General features: G+C 32.8%; 5 protein-coding genes and 3 long non-coding RNA genes across 10 annotated transcripts; 2 read left to right on the top strand and 6 right to left on the bottom strand.

Moving 5' to 3' along the window:
* LOC109605737 (aromatic-L-amino-acid decarboxylase-like) lies at positions 1 to 5,853 on the bottom strand. 2 transcript variants are annotated; one of them, XM_020022325.2, is made up of 7 exons: positions 5,473 to 5,853; positions 5,168 to 5,252; positions 2,579 to 2,699; positions 2,281 to 2,394; positions 1,862 to 2,111; positions 1,654 to 1,802; positions 1 to 1,004 (listed from the first exon to the last, which is right to left on the bottom strand). In XM_020022325.2, the coding sequence occupies exons 1-7, from the start codon at positions 5,474 to 5,476 to the stop codon at positions 288 to 290; spliced, it is 1,440 nt and encodes a 479-aa protein (XP_019877884.2). In that variant the 5' UTR covers positions 5,477 to 5,853; the 3' UTR covers positions 1 to 287. The 2 variants fall into 2 exon arrangements, with proteins under 2 accessions (XP_019877884.2, XP_049822682.1); XM_049966725.1 differs by having other exon boundaries at positions 5,528 to 5,853.
* A 1,249-nt stretch (positions 5,854 to 7,102) lies between these two features.
* LOC109605924 (uncharacterized) lies at positions 7,103 to 8,280 on the top strand. Of its 2 annotated transcripts, XM_020022516.2 has the most exons (4): positions 7,103 to 7,449; positions 7,500 to 7,707; positions 7,757 to 8,013; positions 8,066 to 8,280. In XM_020022516.2, exons 2-4 carry the CDS (start codon positions 7,504 to 7,506, stop codon positions 8,178 to 8,180), a joined length of 576 nt encoding a protein of 191 aa, XP_019878075.1. In that variant the 5' UTR covers positions 7,103 to 7,449; positions 7,500 to 7,503; the 3' UTR covers positions 8,181 to 8,280. The 2 variants fall into 2 exon arrangements, with proteins under 2 accessions (XP_019878075.1, XP_019878073.1); XM_020022514.2 differs by lacking the exon at positions 7,103 to 7,449 and having other exon boundaries at positions 7,470 to 7,707.
* A 124-nt stretch (positions 8,281 to 8,404) lies between these two features.
* Positions 8,405 to 9,677, top strand: LOC109605740 (tetratricopeptide repeat protein 19 homolog, mitochondrial). The gene is made up of 2 exons (XM_020022329.2): positions 8,405 to 8,984; positions 9,034 to 9,677. Exons 1-2 carry the CDS (start codon positions 8,496 to 8,498, stop codon positions 9,586 to 9,588), a joined length of 1,044 nt encoding a protein of 347 aa, XP_019877888.1. The 5' UTR covers positions 8,405 to 8,495; the 3' UTR covers positions 9,589 to 9,677.
* On the bottom strand, positions 9,577 to 10,927 carry LOC109605918 (protein catecholamines up). The gene has a single exon (XM_020022510.2). It carries the CDS (start codon positions 10,817 to 10,819, stop codon positions 9,698 to 9,700), a length of 1,122 nt encoding a protein of 373 aa, XP_019878069.2. The 5' UTR covers positions 10,820 to 10,927; the 3' UTR covers positions 9,577 to 9,697.
* A 1,721-nt stretch (positions 10,928 to 12,648) lies between these two features.
* Positions 12,649 to 13,606, bottom strand: LOC109605741 (proteasome subunit alpha type-7-1). The gene is made up of 2 exons (XM_020022330.2): positions 13,429 to 13,606; positions 12,649 to 13,373 (listed from the first exon to the last, which is right to left on the bottom strand). The coding sequence occupies exons 1-2, from the start codon at positions 13,528 to 13,530 to the stop codon at positions 12,726 to 12,728; spliced, it is 750 nt and encodes a 249-aa protein (XP_019877889.1). The 5' UTR covers positions 13,531 to 13,606; the 3' UTR covers positions 12,649 to 12,725.
* Positions 13,607 to 15,132: 1,526 nt separating this feature from the next.
* On the bottom strand, positions 15,133 to 17,249 carry LOC109605923 (uncharacterized). The gene is made up of 4 exons (XR_002192023.2): positions 17,202 to 17,249; positions 16,658 to 17,117; positions 16,544 to 16,589; positions 15,133 to 16,459 (listed from the first exon to the last, which is right to left on the bottom strand). It is a non-coding gene; the product is annotated as an uncharacterized LOC109605923 (long non-coding RNA).
* A 69-nt stretch (positions 17,250 to 17,318) lies between these two features.
* On the bottom strand, positions 17,319 to 18,179 carry LOC109605922 (uncharacterized). Its single transcript, XR_002192022.2, has 3 exons — positions 17,648 to 18,179; positions 17,534 to 17,579; positions 17,319 to 17,482 (listed from the first exon to the last, which is right to left on the bottom strand). It is a non-coding gene; the product is annotated as an uncharacterized LOC109605922 (long non-coding RNA).
* A 6-nt stretch (positions 18,180 to 18,185) lies between these two features.
* Positions 18,186 to 20,467, bottom strand: LOC126265312 (uncharacterized). Its single transcript, XR_007547827.1, has 3 exons — positions 20,453 to 20,467; positions 18,290 to 18,585; positions 18,186 to 18,231 (listed from the first exon to the last, which is right to left on the bottom strand). It is a non-coding gene; the product is annotated as an uncharacterized LOC126265312 (long non-coding RNA).

Genomic DNA, 20,467 nt, shown 5'->3' with positions numbered 1-20,467 from the left:
ACTGCTTGAACATTTATTTTAACACTTATAATACAATTGGTCATTTTATATACAATAAATTATAATAATTTAAACTTATCACTAACTCATATTATTGTACAATAATGATTGTTTTACACGTTTACTTCATATGCTTTAGATACATTTGTTTATGACTACTAACTACTGAAACGTACACAGTTATAAGTTTCGAAATACTGAGGATTCTTTGCGATTAGCTCAGGTACTATTTTAAGTAATTAGTAGCTGTTTTATGTCTTTTAAATGCTAAATTAAATACAAACTAATTACTTCTCAGCCAATACTTCGTTAGCTGCCTCCTTGACTTCCTTCCAGGAAATGTCAATGTCCTCATTCTCGGTGAATCTGGAGCAAATGGCCAACCTCAAGAAGTAAGTATCACGAATCTTGGAAGGAACTAAATGGATGACGCCCCTTCCGTTTAACCTCTTCAACAAGGCCTCGTTGGTCTCGTTGTCGCCTTTAAGTCGGAAACAAACCAATCCCAAGACCACCTCTTCCGTGATCTCGAACCTGTCGTCCGACCTGACCAAAGACTCGAAGTACTTGGCCAATTCGACGTGCTTCCTGATGAACTTCTGCAAGTTCTCGACGCCGTAGAGCCTCAGAACGAACCACAGCTTCAGGGCTCTGAAACGTCTGCCCAGGGGGATCTGCCAGTGTCTGTAATCGGGGGCGGAGCCCTGTTGCTCGTGCTTGAGGTACAAGGGATCGACGTTGAAGGCGTCCACCAGCCAGGTGGGGTCCTTCAGCCACATGGCGGAGCAGTCGAAGTTGACCAGCATCCACTTGTGGGGGTTGAAGTTGAAGGAGTCGGCTCTTTCGATGCCTTTGAGCAGGTAACGGAACTCGGGGCAGATGAAAGCTGACCCAGCATAGGCAGCGTCCACGTGGAGCCAAACGTCGTTCTCATTGCAAACAGGGCCGATTTCTTCCAAGGAGTCGAACGTGCAAGAAGAGGTCGTTCCCAACGTACATACAGCCTATAATAGAACGAAATTGGTGTGATTTATTAAGTGGTTTAATTTATCTGTTGTTATCAGTTGAGGTGTCTTTTCCGGTTAACCTTGACGATTTGAAAGAGATAATGGCGTTTGAGAAATATCAGTGTGGCCTTCAAGTAGATTTGAAACGAAAGTGAACAATATATGTAGTACTGGGTCAAGGTGGTGAATTGTGAAAAGTATAAGAGATTATTGAACTCGGCAAGTAAAATCAACAGGATTATGAACACTTTAATTACGCAAAATGGCATGTTACAATGATTGTTGAGTAATTTTTATTCTTTTTTAGTTACTGACACCAGTTTTAGTAGAGTGGTTAAGGTACAACTTGTGATGAAACTGGCAATGGTCAAATATAAGTTTGTTATTGTATTATTTAATTATTTATAGATGAAGTAATGTGTCCAATCAATAAATTAAGATGACGTAAGACAATTTAAACAATTTCGAAGTATTGTTCCTTGATTTCTCCACAAATAAAACGAAACTGACCATTTTTATGACCCATCACGAATAAATATTCAAATCCAAACAACATATGAAAGACGTAGGAGCGTTTAGCAACAACATAAGTCGACTTCAAGGTTGAGAATTGCACATGCAAGAAAATTAGAAACGTGAAACTCACATAAAATGGAATTAGGCCAGCCTCACGGTCTTCGCGGATCGCCTTCTCGAGGGTTTCGCCTCTCAAGCGGTTGTTCTCGTCCGGTTGCAGGTGACGCAGCTGCACGCCACCCAACAATCCGGCCCTTTCCACCGACGAGTGACTTTGACCTGCAAGAAACAAATATAATTGTCGATCCCTTTTTGTTCTTTTTAACGTCGGAACTCACGAGAAGTGTATCCGACCAATTTGGCCACGATGTCGGAGTCCTTGACGTCGGGATGTTGCTTTTTGTAGGCGTCGACGGCACGTGCCTTGGCGCCCAAAAGCGCGACCAAAGTGGCTTCGCTAGCGCTACCCTGGATCACGCCACCCCCTTTGCCGCCTGAACAGGCGAGAAACTCCTTGGGGAGGTCGAGCATTTTACCCAGCCAGTCCAGCATAACGACTTCGAGTTCGGTGCAGGCGGGACTGGCGATCTGAAATCATCAAAGTCGTCAGTTCATTACCGTTGTTCCGGGTTAACGGGGCACGGAAATGGTCCTGTCTCGAACAAGAGTCCTTTCTTGTTGTTCGAGCATGATTAATCGGGTCGCCGCAAGATTATTTATTGACCTGGCGTCTTTGAACGTTCGCGTCGTTGCTTACCCATGAAAATCCGATGCAGGCGATCGCTCCGCTGAGAATGTCGGCCACAATTGCCGGATACGAGTTCGCCGTCGGGAAATAGGCGTGAAATCTTGGCGAATGCCAATGTGTCACCTGAAACAATAAAGTACTTTGTTTAAAACATTTTATTACACTTATGAATGGCACCACAATCCAAGCACCACCGATAGAAATTTAATTTAAAAATATGCATGCATGAATATTTATAAAAATTATGCAGGCGCAATTATCCCGTTGACATTTAAGTGACTGGAGTTTTTGTGTGATTTTTACTTACCCCAGGCATGATGACGCGATCTAAGTCTGCCATAACGTCCTCCCATTTGTCAGGCTTTTCTGGGGCACTGTCCGGAATCAGTGGTCTCAAATATCCGGGTTCTACGGTTGGCAAAACCCTCCTGATGGCAACAAAAACAATAAATATTTAATTATCTACAATATATAATAATATTATTTAGATCAATACTGTCTGCGAGGTCAAGGATTTGCCACCAGATAAATACTTTTACTATTAATCATTTATACAATTCGTTAATGGTGATATGAATATATGTACCACTCGTTTCCATGTATTACAATGCATTACGAGAATAATTTAATACAGTGTTTTCCCGTTCGCATCGTATGATACCTTGAAAAAAAATTAGTATAAAAAACTGATACTGATAGGAGAATATTAATTATCTGAGATCTCCTTTGAATTTTACCTTGTCCAATTTAAAATGAAAGGAAATTTACTGCTGAAGGTAGATTGTATCAAATTAAATTTAATTGTTACTATTTTGTTGTAATTAAATTTGGAGTAATCAAAATTTGATCATTAAATTTATTTGCCATATAAAATTATGTTATTTAACAAGAGATATAAATATTTATGATTATTTTAATGTTTCAAAATATCTCATTAATAAGATTATCATTATTTTTCAACAGTTAATATTTATTACTGATATAACGTTGTTCAAAATTACATTTTTGTATCATAATGGTTGGTTACTTAAAAATTCTTGTTTTAGACAATTTATTCAAATTCATATATATATATATATATATATATATATATATATATATATATATATCATTCAACTAAATAATGGCAATATTTTTTCATCGAAACATTTTACTTAAAGCTAATTATACATCTTCTTGCTTCAGTAAGTTCAAATTTCATAAAATTTTTGATAATATTCAGACTCTTTTGCCAATTGTGTATAATATTTATCATTAAACAAACTTAATATCTCAAGTTTTATATTTTTGATTAATAGTTTATTCAATTACAAATATTTAAAGCCACAACAGAGCAAAATCTGATAAAAAATAAAAATAATGGAAATGGATAGGATCTGTTTCCTGAAATAAAAATATCCTATATTATTAAACAGTTCAATTGAACATTTTAAAGTAGTCCAAAGCAATATATTGTCTAACAAGACTCTAATTTAATGAATATTTGAAAGCTTAGAAACATTTCAGAGAGTCGTTTACAAGTTTTTGAGACAACACAAATGTTCTAATTAAGTAAAAAGATCAACCATTATCATTGTACAAAAGTACAAGACAAGTTTTAATTAATTCTCTTTCATTCTAAGATATCTTCATATAAAAATATATAATTTATGTGTTTTATCCGAATTTGATTTTCTTTCCAATAAATTTAAGTTATAAAAAACACGAACAAGACGAAAGGTTTCACCTGAACATGACTGAAATTTATACACCTAATCGTTAATCTTGAAAGTCACTTTAAATACACTAATAATCCAAAAAACTCAACTTTTTCTATTATCTAGATAAATTTCTCAAACGAAGAAAAGTTAAGTATTATTTTTGTGTTCAGTACATTCGAATTATCCGAAAAATGTGTGAAAAAAGATTTTTATTATATATTTTTGCTGAAAACTAGTAATAAATATTCATTTATTTTTCCTCCCATCATAACAATTACATTTCTGATCATATCTTAGTCTAATAGAGCTTGAAATATTTGTAATTGAATAAACTGTTGATTAAAAATGTAAAACTTATTCGAATTATTTTTGTTAAAAAATTACTAAAATTGTGTGACTAAAAATAATCAAAAGTTGAATGAAATTTAAAATTTGTACAACTGTAACTCCATTATTTGTCTTCTGATTAAAACAAATTATATCAATGTATAATTTAGTCATCTTTCTAACAAAATATTATTCATATTTATAGGGCTAGTCGTTAATTCTTTACTTTAGGTAAACTAATAAACCAAAAAACTCAAAATATTTCATTATCTATGTGAATTAACCAAATGAAAAAATAGTTGAATATTATTTTTGTATTCAGCACACGCGAATTATCCTAATAATGTGTAAAATTCCTTTTATATATTTTTGCTGAAAATGAGTTATAAATATTCGTTTATTTTTATTTCCATTATAACATTTACATTTCTGATCTGATATTGGTCTACCAAGGCTTGAAATGATTATAATTGGATAAATTATCGATAAAAAATTTAAAACTTGGAATATTCGAATTATTTGTTTAAAAAAATTACTAAAAACCGTGACTAAAAATAATCAAAAATTGAATAAAATTCAAAAATATAAGCCACTTTAAGTAAAAAAAATTGAAAAAAAATTCAATATGATTTTTGTATTTATCACACCTGAATTACCCTAAAAATGTGAAAGAACAAAAAATTAAAAATTAAAAATTTTTGGTGTAAACTAGAAATTTATATTCTAATCATTAAGTAATAATGGAAGAATAGAACAGGATAAACAATTAAATTCTAGTCTAGTTACTTAATTATTTAAAACTGAACTATTTATAAAAGATTAATAAAATCCAATTATATGAAGTGTATAGTTATTAATAACGTACTAACCTGTCCCTGATATTTTCCAGATAGGAAGATACATAATCTATCATCGCCTTTCCGAAGTCCTTAAATTGATTAGCCTCCATCTCAGCTGCAAGCACAATATTCCCTCATTACCCTGCATTCTAACATTAACTCAATTTCAACCCCTCATTCAAAACGCATGCCTCGCAAATTCCTAATCAGCCATACACATAAAAATCTCTAACATAAATTGCCAAAATATTTTTTTAACTAATAATAATATTAATAATAAAACAAAAAAATATTATTATGCACAAAACACAACATCAAACACAGTCACCACTAACCCATTTTCCCTTCGGTTAGTTCAAACACCGTCGCCTGAGTAAAAAGACCTCACACCTGTGGATATCCCCTGACACCGGACGAAGAACTCAAGAATCGCGACCAAGGAAATCACAGTCACACACGAAGAATCGCGTGGCACGACGCACAACAGAATTGGCGAGTGAGAGCGGTCCGTGCTTTAAATCGGGCCAGAGACACTTGAAACTTGTTGTAGTGGGGCTATTTCGGATCGATCGCGGCCGCGATGGTAAATACCCCTTTCGGGATGGGGAATTCTGGGCCAATTTTTAAGAAATCCGCTACCGTCAAACCACCAAAACCAGTTTTATTCATATGACTAAGAGGAAGTCGAGTTTGATGACTTGTTGTTGGTGTTTTGATTGAATACGAACTGTCTGTGATTTGTACTACAATAAATATAACGTACAAAACACTTATCGTGTGCGTAAATCTTGTACAAATATATTTATTATTGTATAATAGATTTAACCATTTGTTAAAGGTCAGATAAGATAATAAAAATTTGCTGGGAATTTCAATCAATTTTAGTAGTGCTTAAAATTATAAACCAGTTTTTAATTTATTAAATAATCAGTTGTTGTCGTTTAATATACCGTAATGGGAAATAGAATAATAATTAATTTCATGTGAATGGAAGTAAAATACCCAGTCCAGTAGCAAATTAATAGAAGTAGACGTCAATACCTTCCAATTTGTTTCAGTCCTCCATTTTACATATTTTACTATTATTATATGCATAGTTAGTCATCAGCCTTGCAAAAAATCTATCCACATGTAATTAATTACATTCTCATAAATAATTAACACTTCTGTGTTATAATGACAATAAAGCACTCAATTATGGGGAATGGGAGTTGTTGGAGTAGGATTACAGGTGTTAATGACACAAAGTGCAGCTTGAATTTCAAGAGTAATCACTCAAATTCACAGATAACTAATCGATAAATTTACTGTATAAAATTTCTATTAAATAAAAATTTAATGCTCTAGTTGTAAAACTTGTGAGTTATCACCTTGAGTTTGTCGCAATACCCCAAGTGAAACTAAACCATTAATTGGAACCACAATCTATTATAAATTGTGATGTATGAGAAAGGATTCAATAATAGAACCCGTTTATGTTCCCATTTTATTATATAAAAAAAAGTAATCATAAACCCCACGAACACTTAAACCCTCTCAATTAAAATCACCATATAGAGCGAGAAGTAATTAATTTCCCTCGTTTTTCCGTAGTCGAACATAATGCCTTTGACGACGGTCGCGTCATAAGCCTCTTTCGACTCCCGTCTATTACGATCCCGGTCGCCATGGTTACAGAGTGCTTTTCGGATGCAACAAGTAACTGAATGCTGAAATGAAAAGAATCCGATGACCTACCTATTTCAGGGCCCATTTCATTCCGCCACGTCCCGACGGGGATGCGCTAATGAATTGACTGCCGGATAATTTCTCGAGCTTGCAACCTTGCGACGTGCACTAATTTTGCAATAAATATTCAATGCAATTTTTACGGTGCAATATTGTTTTTCGCACGATTTAATCGGTAATTACGATGCAATTGTAGTTTTTTCTTTGTGACCGTGGAATTGATGAAATAAGCCAGATAAATTTCATCATGGAATGGGTGCACAGATAAATCCTGGAAACTCGAGGGTAAATCGCTTATGCAGGCAATACGGAAGGGATAATGTTGCCGGGAGATCGATTACGGGAATAAAAGGAGCTCAATTTCGTACAAGGATGGGCTTTCAAACCCTCGATGGTTGTTTTAAGAAGGTGCTGACATCGGTATTAGCTGTCAGTTTTAATTGATTCAAAATTTTATGTGAAATGAGTCACTTCCAAAGTGTAATACTGGCGTTTTTCCTAATTTACTGTGGCACGTCCATATTCATGCAGAGGGGAGCTTCGTAAATTTGAAGGTGGTTTCCAAAACTACGGGTAACCAACAGGTAATTACGTATGCAGTATGTCACGTTGTCATTTTCCGTCGAAATTTAAGTTCAATGGCTCATCTTGTTAGTGCTGCTCTGGCTTTTACTTTGGTGTATTTGGGTAAAACGATTTTCAGGGAAGTACCGGATTATAAAGACAATGGACGCTTGGCATCTTGTTATGTATTTTTAATTGCAATTTTCTTCCTGCTTTGGTACTATGGAACGTATCCTAACTCCTTTAGGAAGAACTGGTTCATACAGTTTTGGCTTGAGGTGAATTTAACCCTTATTAAAGACAATTTTATTAATCCCGTAGTTGTAGTTTTTGATAGCAGAGTTCATAATGGAACAACTGTTGGTAAACTTTTGGTTCCCATTGGAGAAGACTTTGGTAGAAGTTTTACCAAAAGTGGGAAGGAAAATAGAAAATACTTTAATGAATCCTCCCTTTGAAACATACGTAGACATGGACTGGACTGAAGACTCCACATTTGGACTGATTGCCAGCTATGTTCTTAGTTGTTTTTTTCTGGTCGCAGTTTTGCACGCTATCAAAGTCTTTGATCTAAAATCTTTCAAGTTAATAAATTGATCTCTCAACTTGTTGTTGTTTAATATATTAATTTTTTAGATTTGGTACCATGAATTATTCAAAGAAGAACATATCAAAAATTTTTAATCACAGGGGCGGTTATGCAAAACGAAGACAGAAAATGGATCAATTAGATCAATGGAAAAAATTATAAGTCAACAAAACTATTTAAATTAATTTTTTTTGTATTTCACAATTTATTATTATACCTAAATTTTTACATAAATTTTATAAATAAAGTAATTGAAACTGAATGCATTGTTTTATAATTGTGGGAAGGAATTAATTAATAATTAATTAATTAACAATAAAATTAATTAAAATTTACTAATTGTTTTAATAGCGCCATCTATCCGCCAGTATCCAAAACATCAACAAAAACCATGCAAAATCCTACATTGCACAAAATCGAAGTGTCACAAGTAAAATGTCCAATTTAAATTTAAGTTTAAAAATTCCGAAATAAACAATGTTCGCGATTCGCAGATTTCTGGCCGGCGGATTGCCGAACCGCGTGCTCCGGCAGAACGTAGCACAGAGGCCCGTAACATCGTACCTGTCGCACAACCGCCCAAATTTTAGGTTATGTTTACCGTCTTACATAAACAAACGTAAAACTGTATTCAAAAAGGCAGTCCCCAAATTGCTCCTCGCGCTAAGCATACTGAAATGGATCGGATTCGAGGAGGAGGACGAGAAAAAAGATTCGGAACTGATAATGACGTTGAAAAGGGCGGTGTTGTGCACCCAAAGGGAGCAGTACGATAAGGCCGAGCAGATGCTGCATCTGGCGTTGAGGATCGCGCAGCAACAGCAGAACCAACAGGGTGTTATTTACTGTTTCGATTTAATGGCGAACCTCGCCTTTGAACGGTTCGACTTGGATAAAGCCGAGAAGTTGTTCGTTAGTGTTTTACAAATGTTGCTGGGTTCTGGGCTCGAACAGGAAGATTTAAAGGTGCTGCATCACTCAACCTTAAATTTGGTCAACTAATTGTACGTTTTAGGTCATTCATATCAGCTTGAAGCTGGCCAGAATATGTCAACTGAAGGCGGAAATAGAAAAAGCAGACATTGGATACAAGTGGTGTTTGGAGAAGATTGAGAAACAAAAAAACGATAACGTGGATGCACAAATCCTCTATGGTGTTATAAATGACTGGTATGCCCAATTTTTATTGGACAAAGGTGACATACAAAGATCATTTTTACATTTAAATGAAGCCTATAACACATGTTCCAAAACTCAGGGAAAGAACAACGAAACCAGCATGTTACTATTAAATGACTTGGGCATAACTAGTTTCCGTGCTGGAGACGTTGATGCAGCCCAGAAATTTTTAATTGAGGGCATATCAATAGGGAAAAGGCTGGAAGATCAGTCACACTTAGGTGTATTGCATGCTAACTTAGGGCTGATTATGATTGAAAAGGGCGTTTTGAAGGAGGCAGAAAGATACTGCAAAGAAGCATGGAACTTAGGTAAGAAACATGAAAACGGAGAGAGCGTTGAACAGGCGAATTATTGTTTTGATCAAATCAAACTCAACTTAGGAAAATAAAATTTTATTTAACAAATTCTACCATATTAAAGTTCACATAATTGTTGTAATAATGCATTATGTATAAATAAAATTGTCTGTTACTTAAACTTGTATTTATGTAAGTACATCATTCAAATTCCGCAATTATAACCATCATGAATACACCAGCTAGCATAGCTACAATTTGTAACACAGTTTGTATTATGCTTGGCTTTTCTTCATCTAATAATTCAGGAATGACTGACACTAGTGCTATGTAAATAAATCCACCGGCTGTGAAGGGCAAAATCCATGATGTTGCGAGTCCCTCACTGTTATTAGCCATCAGTGAAAGGGCTGTCCCAGCCAGTGCACCAAGGGCAGTTGTTAACTGCAGTAACATGGCGTTTTTACGAGACACGCCTGATTGTAGCAGAATGGCAAAGTCTCCAATTTCATGTGGCACTTCGTGTATGAGGATAGTTATTGTTGTGACAATGCCTATGGTGTTTCCAGCCAAGTATGATGACCCAATGGCCAACCCATCAGTAAAGTTATGACTGAAATCAGCTGCAAGGTTCAAGTACCCAGCAACCTTCAGTTCCTTTTTGGGTTCAGCTTTGGATTTGTCGTTTTTCTTGTCGCTCTTTTTGCTGTCCTTGGGCTTTTGCTCCGTTTTTTTGCCGTGACTGTGTCCGTGACCGCCTTTGATGATCCTTACACTCTTTTCCACCATCAAAAAGGCAACGATACCTGCCAAAACCCACAGTCCTACAGACATATCATGGGCATGTTCACCGTCCTCGTGGTCGTGGCTGTGAGAATGCGAATGCGAGTGTCCGCCCCCCACGGCAGTCGTGGCGTGCGGAATTAAATGCAGGAATGCGTCGCCCAACAAACCTCCAGATGCAAATGCTAGTAACACTTTCATTAGGGGCTGCTGTTGGTCCGCGTTTTGCAGGGGCACCAGAAACAATATGAAGAATGGGGCTGCGCTTATCAGTAACGTTGAACCCATGGCGTGCAGCCACAGCTCCTGAGTGTTAATTGTTGGTGGTGGTGGTGGTGCTTTCGGTTCATGATGCTCATGCTCATTGTGGTGGTGGTGGTGATGCTGTTGGAATTTTTCGTTTGCGGCACGGGAGTATTTAAACGAGGGGGCCTCGTCGTGGCTGTGGCCGTGATGGTCGTGGGTATGGCCGTGCGGCGAGGCGCTGGACACGAACAACACTAGTAAAATACAAGTGGTAAGAGTTCTAAGGTGGTACATTTTCACGAATAATTTAGGAACTAGGTTTCAGTGAAAAGCTAGTGCGTTTGCATTGACTATGTTTTGGGGTACGTGGTCTATTATGACATTTTGTTTTTATAGGTTAGGTTTGATGACGTTACCGGAATATTAAACTAAAGTATAGATGTCTGTAGTTTAATAAATATTTGAATTTTATTTATTTATACGTTTTATTATATTATTTTTATCATTTACTGTAAGTATGTTTAAAAATTGTCTACTAAAAATTATTTGTTCCAAGTAAAAATATTAAAATTTAACCTCAAATTACAATAAAATCGAACACTATTTTATTATATTTTTATCACTAAATTAATAAGAAATATCCAAGAAAAAAATATTTATAGTATTAAAATTTTATTGTAAATTGAAGTATTTTTTATTTATTAAATTATCTAGTATATATTATTAGAAATTAAATTAGGAGTAATAAAAAAGCACAGGATTATTATTATATATCTTTAGTTCAAAGAACGTTTTATTAAATTTAAATTTTGTATATTTATAAATTATCAATTCATTTTACTATAATATTTTTATTATTTACAGTAAGTATGTTTTTTTATAATTCCCAACTAAACATATCTTTTTTTTTTAATGTAACAGGTGTCCAATAAAAAAATATTAATATTTTATCTTCTAATTAGAACAAAATAGTATCCAAGTAATATCCAAGAATGAATTGTGATTTTATTTATGTATTTATTTTTATGATAATTAAACTAGGTATAACAAAAAGGCACTGGATTAATATTTTAAATTTAATTTAAAAATATTTCAATCAATGTTTGAATTTTGAAACCAATAATATTTTTATCACATTTTTATATCTACATTAATAAGATGCAACAAAGAAAAAATTTATATGATTTTAAAATTTTATTTTAAATAGAAAAATTGTTTTATTTATTAAATTATCTATTTATTTTAAAATTCTTAACTAAAAACTTTTTTATTCTAATAATTATTTTCAATTATAAAAATAATAATTCTGTTTCAATACTACAAAATAGTAAAAACAGAGGTATATAAGAAACCGATATTATTATTATCACATATTTATCACTGCATTAATAAGAAATTTCAAGAAAAAAATGTGATTTTATTTTTTTTTTTTTGTAAATAGAACTGTTGTTTTATTTATTAAATTATCTATTCATTTTTATTATAATTAAACTAGGTATAATAAAAAGGCACTGAATTATTATCATTATTTTAATTTAAAAATATTTTAATCAATATTTGAATTTTATTTATTTTTAAATTATCAATAAATTTTATTATATATTATTTTTGTCATTTATTGTAATAGTTTTAAAATTCTCAACTAAAAATATATAAAAAAAATAAATTCCAATTAAAAAAATATTAATATTTACTTTCCAATCACTACAAAATAGTAAGTAAATAAAAGAATATAAAAAATCAATATTATTATCAATTTCTTGTCTATACCTTAATAAGAAACATCCAAGAAAGAAAACTATGTATAAAAAGGCACTGGATTATCTTAATTTTAATAATTAATAATAAAATATTAAACATTTGAATTTATTTTTAAATTTTCAATTAATTTTACTATATATTATTTTTATCATTTACTGTAAGTGTTTTAAAATTTTCAACTAAAACATTCTTTTTATTGTAATAATTATTTCCAATTATAAAAATAATATTTATCTTCCAATTGTAACAAAAATTGTATAAATAAAAAATACAAGAAACCAACACTATTTTATTATAAAATAGAAGTATTGTTTTATTTATTTAATGACATATTAAACTAGGCATAATAAAAAGGCATCAGATTATTATTATAAATTTAATTTAAAAAATGTTATCATAATTTTATGAAATTAACAAATTAATTATAAGTTTAATCCCCTTATTTCTTTTGTTTCTTCTTCTCAGCTTCCTCCTCCTTTTCCTTCTCAATTTCTGTCACATACTGTTCAATAGTTGCTGTGTCCAACATGACAATAGGTTCACCAAGTCTCATAACAGCGATCTCCAGATTTTTCTGGCCTGATTGGACTACTTCCAACAGGGCTTTAATTGCCAATTTGACTGTACCTTTTTCTGTTGCCACTTCCTCCTCTGAATAATTTTTTTCCAAGAATTCTCTGACTGTTTTGGCTGATCTGCCTGTGGCGTTCGCCTTCCATTCATAATAGATACCAGATGGCTCAGTCTGGTACAAATGGGCTTTGCCATCATAGTCGAAGCCACCAAGTAAACAAGAAATACCGAACGGTCTCCTGCCATTGCTCTGTGTGTACTTCTGCTTCAGACTGGCGATGTACCTGGTAATGTATTCTAAGGTTACTGGATCTTCTACAGTTAGTTTGTGTGACTGGCACTCAATTTGGGCCCTGTTGATCAATATCCTGGCGTCGGCGGTAAGACCAGCAAACGCCATAACTACGTGCTCGTCCAACAGGCATATCTTCCTGACAGTCCTCTCCTCCTGTAACTTAGCGACGGATTTTTTCTCAACACCCAAGACCACGGCGTTCGCCCCTCGCACACCGACCTAAGATAATAGTTCGGTTAGTTTGCACCGTCATGTTTTGATTTGTTTAACTTACGGCGGTCGATCCTTTTCGCACGGCCTCCTGTGCGTACTCGACTTGCAGAAGGTGACCGTCCGGTGAGAAGACTGTGATCGCACGGTCGTATCTGGCGGACATGGTTTAAATTCGGCTAAACTGATTTACAGCGGCAAACACAACCTACAATAACTATTTTGCTTCGTAACTTGGTTTGACAGATGTGCCGCACGAAAAGTCCCTAGTAATGGTCATAGACATAAATTGAATACAGATTAGGCAACCCCGTGTACATGTACATGTATTGTCAAAAGTGATTGCAGAACTAATATTTTATATAATCTTAAAGGTAATCTTGCAGAATCCGCGACTGTAAGTAACATTTTCTAGCGCATGCGTCGTAAAATACTGGTTTCACGCTTTTGGAACTGTATACAGTGCAGTATTGTCACTTTGTAACGGTGAAAAAATTCGAATTGTTCTTTATATAAATTTTGTGTTCTTTATGACTTAATTATTGTTAAAATATTGTATTATTTTAGTAGGTATATTCTTTCTCCTAATTTGATGATTAATACTCATTAAGTAAAATATTGTCTCTAACAACACCCAAAGTATTATACATTTAATTGGATATTGTTTAAATTTATTGAAAATATTTAACATACTATTAAATTACATTAAAAACATTTTTAAACAAACAACAACAAAAAACTATATTATATTTATAGCAAGATAATACTCATTAATTAAAATATTGTCTCTTACAACACCCAAAGTATTATACATTTAATTGGATATTGTTTAAATTTATTGAAAATATTTAACATACTATTAAATTACATTAAAAACATTTTTAAACAAACAACAACAAAAAACAATATTATATTTATAGCAAGATAAATACAGTTCATATACTATGTTATAATCTACTTAAACCTAAATAACTATAAATACATCAAAAAACTTTCTGTAAATGTATTAACTAAAGAAGGAATATTTAAGATAAGTACTTAAGAATGCAAATTTCGAAGAGTATTTAATTTAATTTCAAAACAATATACCAAAGTTATGTAAAATTGTGACCTTTCACGCTTACGGGCTTACGTTTTATGCAACGATACCGATGCGTTTTATGTTAAACGTATTTCTGCAATTTGCCGTTTACAAGATGTATTAAGTTTCAACGAATTGCTACGTTAACCATGGTATGACTTACGTTCTACGCTCTACGTTTTTGCGTTTCGTTTGACGTCATACGTATCTTTGCTAATGCGTTATACGGTCTACGTTATACGATTGACGGACTACGTTCTGCGTTATACGGATTACATTTTATGACCAAAGTAGCAATTTAACTCGCAAAATTTTAGAACCAAAGATTGAACATTTATGCTAATTGCGTCATACGTTACGTCTTACAGGGACTACGTCTACATTGTACGGATTACGCGTCACGTTCAACGCCAACAATTTTACACATATTAAAAGTTTAGGTATTGTTAGGCTCGCGATCTTCAGAAACTTTCAGTGAAACACTTGTGTGTGTGCTTATTAAATGATGCTTCCTTTAATTAGTTAAACAATAAGAATCGAATATTTATATACATCTTAATTTTCGTCTCTTACAACCCTCAAAGTACATCCATTTATTGTTTAAATGCATTGAAAATATTTTACATACAATTAAATTACATTAAAAAATATATATAAAATCAATATGATGTTTATAGCAAGCTCATGCAGCTCTTATACTAAGTTATAATTTACCAAAATCTAAATAACTATAAATAGATCAAAAAACCTTTTGTAAATGTTTTAACTAAAGAAGGAATATTTAAGATAAGTACTTAAGAACGCAAATTTTGAAGAGTATTTAATTTAATTTCAAAACAATATATCAAAGTTGTGTAAAATTGTGGCTTTTCACGCTTACGGGCTTACGTTTTATGCAACGATACCGATGCGTTTTATGTTAAACGTATTTCTGCAATTTGCCGTTTACAAGATGTATTAAGTTTCAACGAATTGCTACGTTAACCATGGTATGACTTACGTTCTACGCTCTACGTTTTTGCGTTTCGTTTGACGTCATACGTATCTTTGCTAATGCGTTATACGGTCTACGTTATACGATTGACGGACTACGTTCTGCGTTATACGGATTACATTTTATGACCAAAGTAGCAATTTAACTCGCAAAATTTTAGAACCAAAGATTGAACATTTATGCTAATTGCGTCATACGTTACGTCTTACAGGGACTACGTCTACATTGTACGGATTACGCGTCACGATCAACGCCAACAATTTTACACATATTAAAATTTTACGCATTGTTAAACTCGCGAGCTTCAAAAAACTTTTTATGAAACACTTTTATCTGTGTTTATTAAGTTATGCTTCCTTTAATAGTTAAAACAATAAGAATCGAATATTTGTATACGATTACAGTTGATACAATTTAAATTTTGACAGTATATACATAATTGGTGTAATCGTCACAAAAACTAACCGAATAAGTGGCCTTAAAAATTATTGAAACCACAGTGGTGTCAGTTGCGGGTAGACATACTCTAGATGCGACCATGGACTTGCTTGAGCCTCTTGTTAGTTGCAGCGAGAATACAAATAGAAAATCTTCTCTAAATGTTTTAACTAAAGAAAGAACATTGGAAAGGACTATTTAACTACGCAAATTTTTATGAGCAACAAACTCAATTTCCGGAACTGCAAAACTACTTATCCTTTAAGATGACTAATAACAATATTGAGAATCCAGTTCAATATTAAAGTGCACATTTTGGACTCGCGACTTCACTTATCCAAGTAAAGTATCAACTATTTCCAGTGAAACCCGTCAATGTCAGGTCTGACGCACTGCTGCCGCAAAGCTGCCTAGTAGAGCTTAATAGTTCTATGACCAAGACTCCGGGTCAGAACCCAATTGCATGGGGCACTGAAAATCGTTTCCTCTTTACTTATCCAAGCAAAGTTATTTTAAAAAATGTCCTTTTACTGGTTAAAACATTTAGGGTCGATTACTTATTTATATCCCTAACGGTAGGTTCTGTAAGATTAGAAAAAAATATTGCTTCAATAAATTAATCAACATTTTACGGTAACAAAACATGTAATATGCAGAAACACTTACTTTGTGATGCCAGTTAGTTGATAAACTTGTCTTGTTCGGGACCCACCTGAAATCATCCACAAATAATCAATTAAAATCTCTATTTACTTGAATATCAATATCATTATTTATTACCATTAATATTCTATCTTTATTCCTTTATCGTTTTTCCAATAATGCCAGTAATTGATCATCATAATTTAGATGCATCCGTGGACTTCACGAAAACTTTTTATGAATCTTTTTCCAGTGTCTAGTCAGTAAGGTATTATTTGGAGATGACTAACAACAAGGTTGAGAATCCAGCTCAATATTAAAGTGCACATTTTGGACTCGCGACTCCACTTATCCAAGTAAAGTATCAACTATTTCCAGTGGACCCCGTCAATGTCAGGTCTGACGCACTGCTGCCGCAAAGCTGCCTAGTAGAGCTTAATAGTTCTATGACCAAGACTCCGGGTCAGAACCCAATTGCATGGGGCACCGAAAATCGTTTTCTCTTTACTTATCCAAGCAAAGTTAATTTAAAAAAATGTCCTTTTACTGATTGAAACATTTAGGATCGATTACTTATTTATATCCTTAACGGTAGGTTCTGTAAGATTAGAAAAAAATATTGCTTCAATAAATTAATCAACATTTTACGGTAACAAAACATGTAATATGTAGAAACACTTACTTTGCGATGCCAGTTGTTTGGTTAACTGGTCTTGTTCAGAACCAACCTGAAATTATTCACAAATAATCAATTAAAACTACTATTTACATGAAAATCACTATTACCTCTGTTCCTTTATTGCTTTTCCAATGATATCAGTGACTGATCATCATAATAAAAATGCGAATAAATGCGTTCCTGGTAACTTTTTGCGCATCTTTTTTCAGTGTCCAATCAGCGAGAAAATAAATAGAGATCAAGACTCCGGGTCAGAACCCAATTGCATCCGTAACGACTTCGACCTACAGATTAAATTTAGATTAGCAAAACCTGTAATATGTAGAAAAACTTACTTTGTGATGCCAGTTGGTTGATAAACAAGTCTTGTTCGGGACCCACCTGAAATCATCCACAAATAATCAATTAAAATCTCTATTTACTTGAATATCAATATTATTATTTATTACCATTAATATTCTATCTTTGTTCCATTACCGGTTTTCCAATGATGCCAGTAATTGATCATCATAACTTAGATGCGTCCGTGGACTTCACGAAAACTTTTTATGAATCTTTTTCCAGTGTCTAGTCAGTAAGGTATTATATGGAGATGACTAACAACAAGATTGAGAATCCAGCTCAATATTGAAGTGCACATTTTGGACTTGCCACTCAACTTATCCAAGTAAAGTATCAACTATTTCCAGTGGACCCCGTCAATGTCAGGTCTGACGCACTGCTGCCGCAAAGCTGCCTAGTAGAGCTTAATAGTTCTATGACCAAGACTCCGGGTCAGAACCCAATTGCATGGGGCACTGAAAATCGTTTTCTCTTTACTTATCCAAGCAAAGTTATTTTAAAAAATGTCCTTTTACTGGTTAAAACATTTAGGGTCGATTACTTATTTATATCCCCAAGGGTAGGTTCTGTTAGAAAACACTATTGCTTCAATGAATTAATCAACATTTTACGGTAACAAAACATGTAATATGTAGAAAAACTTACTTTGCGATGCCAGTTGTTTGGTTAACTGGTCTTGTTCAGAACCCACCTGAAATTATTCACAAATAATCAATTAAAATTATTATTTACATGAAAATCACTATTACCTCTGTTCCTTTATTGTTTTTCCAATGATATCAGTATATATCATAATATATCATAATATAAATGCGTTCGAGGTAACTTTTTGCGCATTTTTTTTCAGTGTCCAATCAGCGAGAAAATAAATAGAGATCGGGACTCCGGATCAGAACCCAATTGCATGGGGGACTGAAAATCGTTTTCTCTTTACTTATTCAAGTAACGTATTGACTATTTTTAATATTTTTTTTTAAATTTTCTTTTAATGGTTAAAACATTGAGAGCTCATTGCTTGTTGTATTCCTAACGGCTTTGGTACGTACTATAATAATAAAAAAGGATCATAAACAAGATACCCATAAAAACTATAAATTTTTATATGATTTAAAAAGCGTATATAAAAAAGTAAATTGAAACAAGTAACAAATGTCCCAATAAGAGAAGAGAACCTGTGTTTTTTAAAAGCAAAATGTACGACATTTTAATTCAGCTTATTACGAGCAACAGTTTCTAACTTTGGTTATATAAACAATACTCAATCAGATTCAATTTACTTTTTATTTTAAATAAAATAACTGGAGTATTTAATTATTTATCAAACAAATAAATTCAATGTAAAGTGCATTGGGGTAAATTTGTACAGGGGGCAAGTCCGCATTAGGCCCTTATTTATTAGAATATACGTTGCAGGAGGAAAAATCACACATTCATGTGAAAATGAAAAACGTCTTTCCGATGGATGTTAACCTTGGATTTGGATCTGAATTGTCAAGAAAATAAATGTTGTTGCTTGTTCAACAGTTTGTCAAAGAAAATGACTTGCTAACTCCCTCTAAAGATAGAATATCTGGAGAAGACTGGTTTTTAAGATTTAAAAAAAGGAACCACTTATCCTTAAAGAAGAGTTGTAACCGAAATTACGATTATTTCTTGATAAAAACATCAAGAAAAGAACTCTTCTTCTAAAGAAGATGATAATATATGTATAGCATTTGTAAATGCGATTTTCTCTGTTACATTGACAAAAAAACGTGGATTCAGTGGATTAATTGCATGAATTGAGTTTGCGGAAATTACAACAAAGGATAAAAAAAGCAATATGAATGTGAGAGATGATGTTTGAATAAAAATTTGAATTTTTATTTTTGTTATTTTATTACTGATAATAAATATATATTTATATTAATATATAATATATTATTCATTGTTTAATAATAATAATTGTCATTGCATAAAATCAAAATGTTTCAAAAATAACTTAACAACTATAAAGTTGGGCCCGTTATTATAAAAAATGCACAGCTTACTTGATTAGCACAACTTTGTCACCATCTTAATCCTACTCTAACATTTATTAGCATTAATATGTATTGCGTGATCATGAACAAGCTCTTGATGATTAGAAATATTCGTTCATAGAAACAGTTCTAATAATTCTGTCTCAGTTCAGATACAATAATTTCTTAATAAATTTGGCAAAAAAGAATCCTTAAACCGTCGAAGTATTTGTGCCAAAGTTGCCATTTGTTTTTTAAACGCATTTAGATATTAATTTGTATTCAAGGGTTACACACACACAGTTCCAAATTTTTAAATGCATAGATAACGTTACAATTGCATATTTCAATTGATTTGAATCATATATTTTTAAATAACTACTAATTACTTACAATATTAACCACAAGCTTAATAATTGTCACTGCACAGTTTATCGAAATGCTTCAAAATGAACTAAATGGTCCGAGTTGGGACCGAGATTAAAAAAATGCACAGCTTACTAGATCGGCACAACTCTGCTGTAATCTTCATCTTTTATTAACATTCATTAATATGTATTTTTCTCTCTGTCACTCTTACACGACAAATGCAAAATTCGAATAGTATTGAATTGACAAAAAAAATGTTGTAAAAATCAACAACTGTTTAGGAACATGCTCTTGATGATGATTAAAAAAAATCGTTCCTAGAAACAGTTTTAATAAGTTTGTGTTAGTTCAGAACATAATAATTTCTTAATAAATTTGGTAACAAAGAATCCTTAAGTCGTTGAAGCTTTGTGCCAAAGTTAGTTCATTTGTTTTTTAAACGCATTTAGATGTTAATTGCATATTTCAATTGATTTCTTTATATATAAAACGCAATTTTTATACGTATAATCATATGTTTTTAATTAATTAATATATACTTACAATATTAACTTCAAG

The sequence above is a fragment of the Aethina tumida genome, chromosome 4 (genome assembly GCF_024364675.1).
Source record: "Aethina tumida isolate Nest 87 chromosome 4, icAetTumi1.1, whole genome shotgun sequence".
NCBI classification, from domain to species: Eukaryota; Metazoa; Arthropoda; class Insecta; order Coleoptera; family Nitidulidae; genus Aethina; species Aethina tumida.
This window is presented reverse-complemented; position numbering and strand designations above follow the sequence as displayed.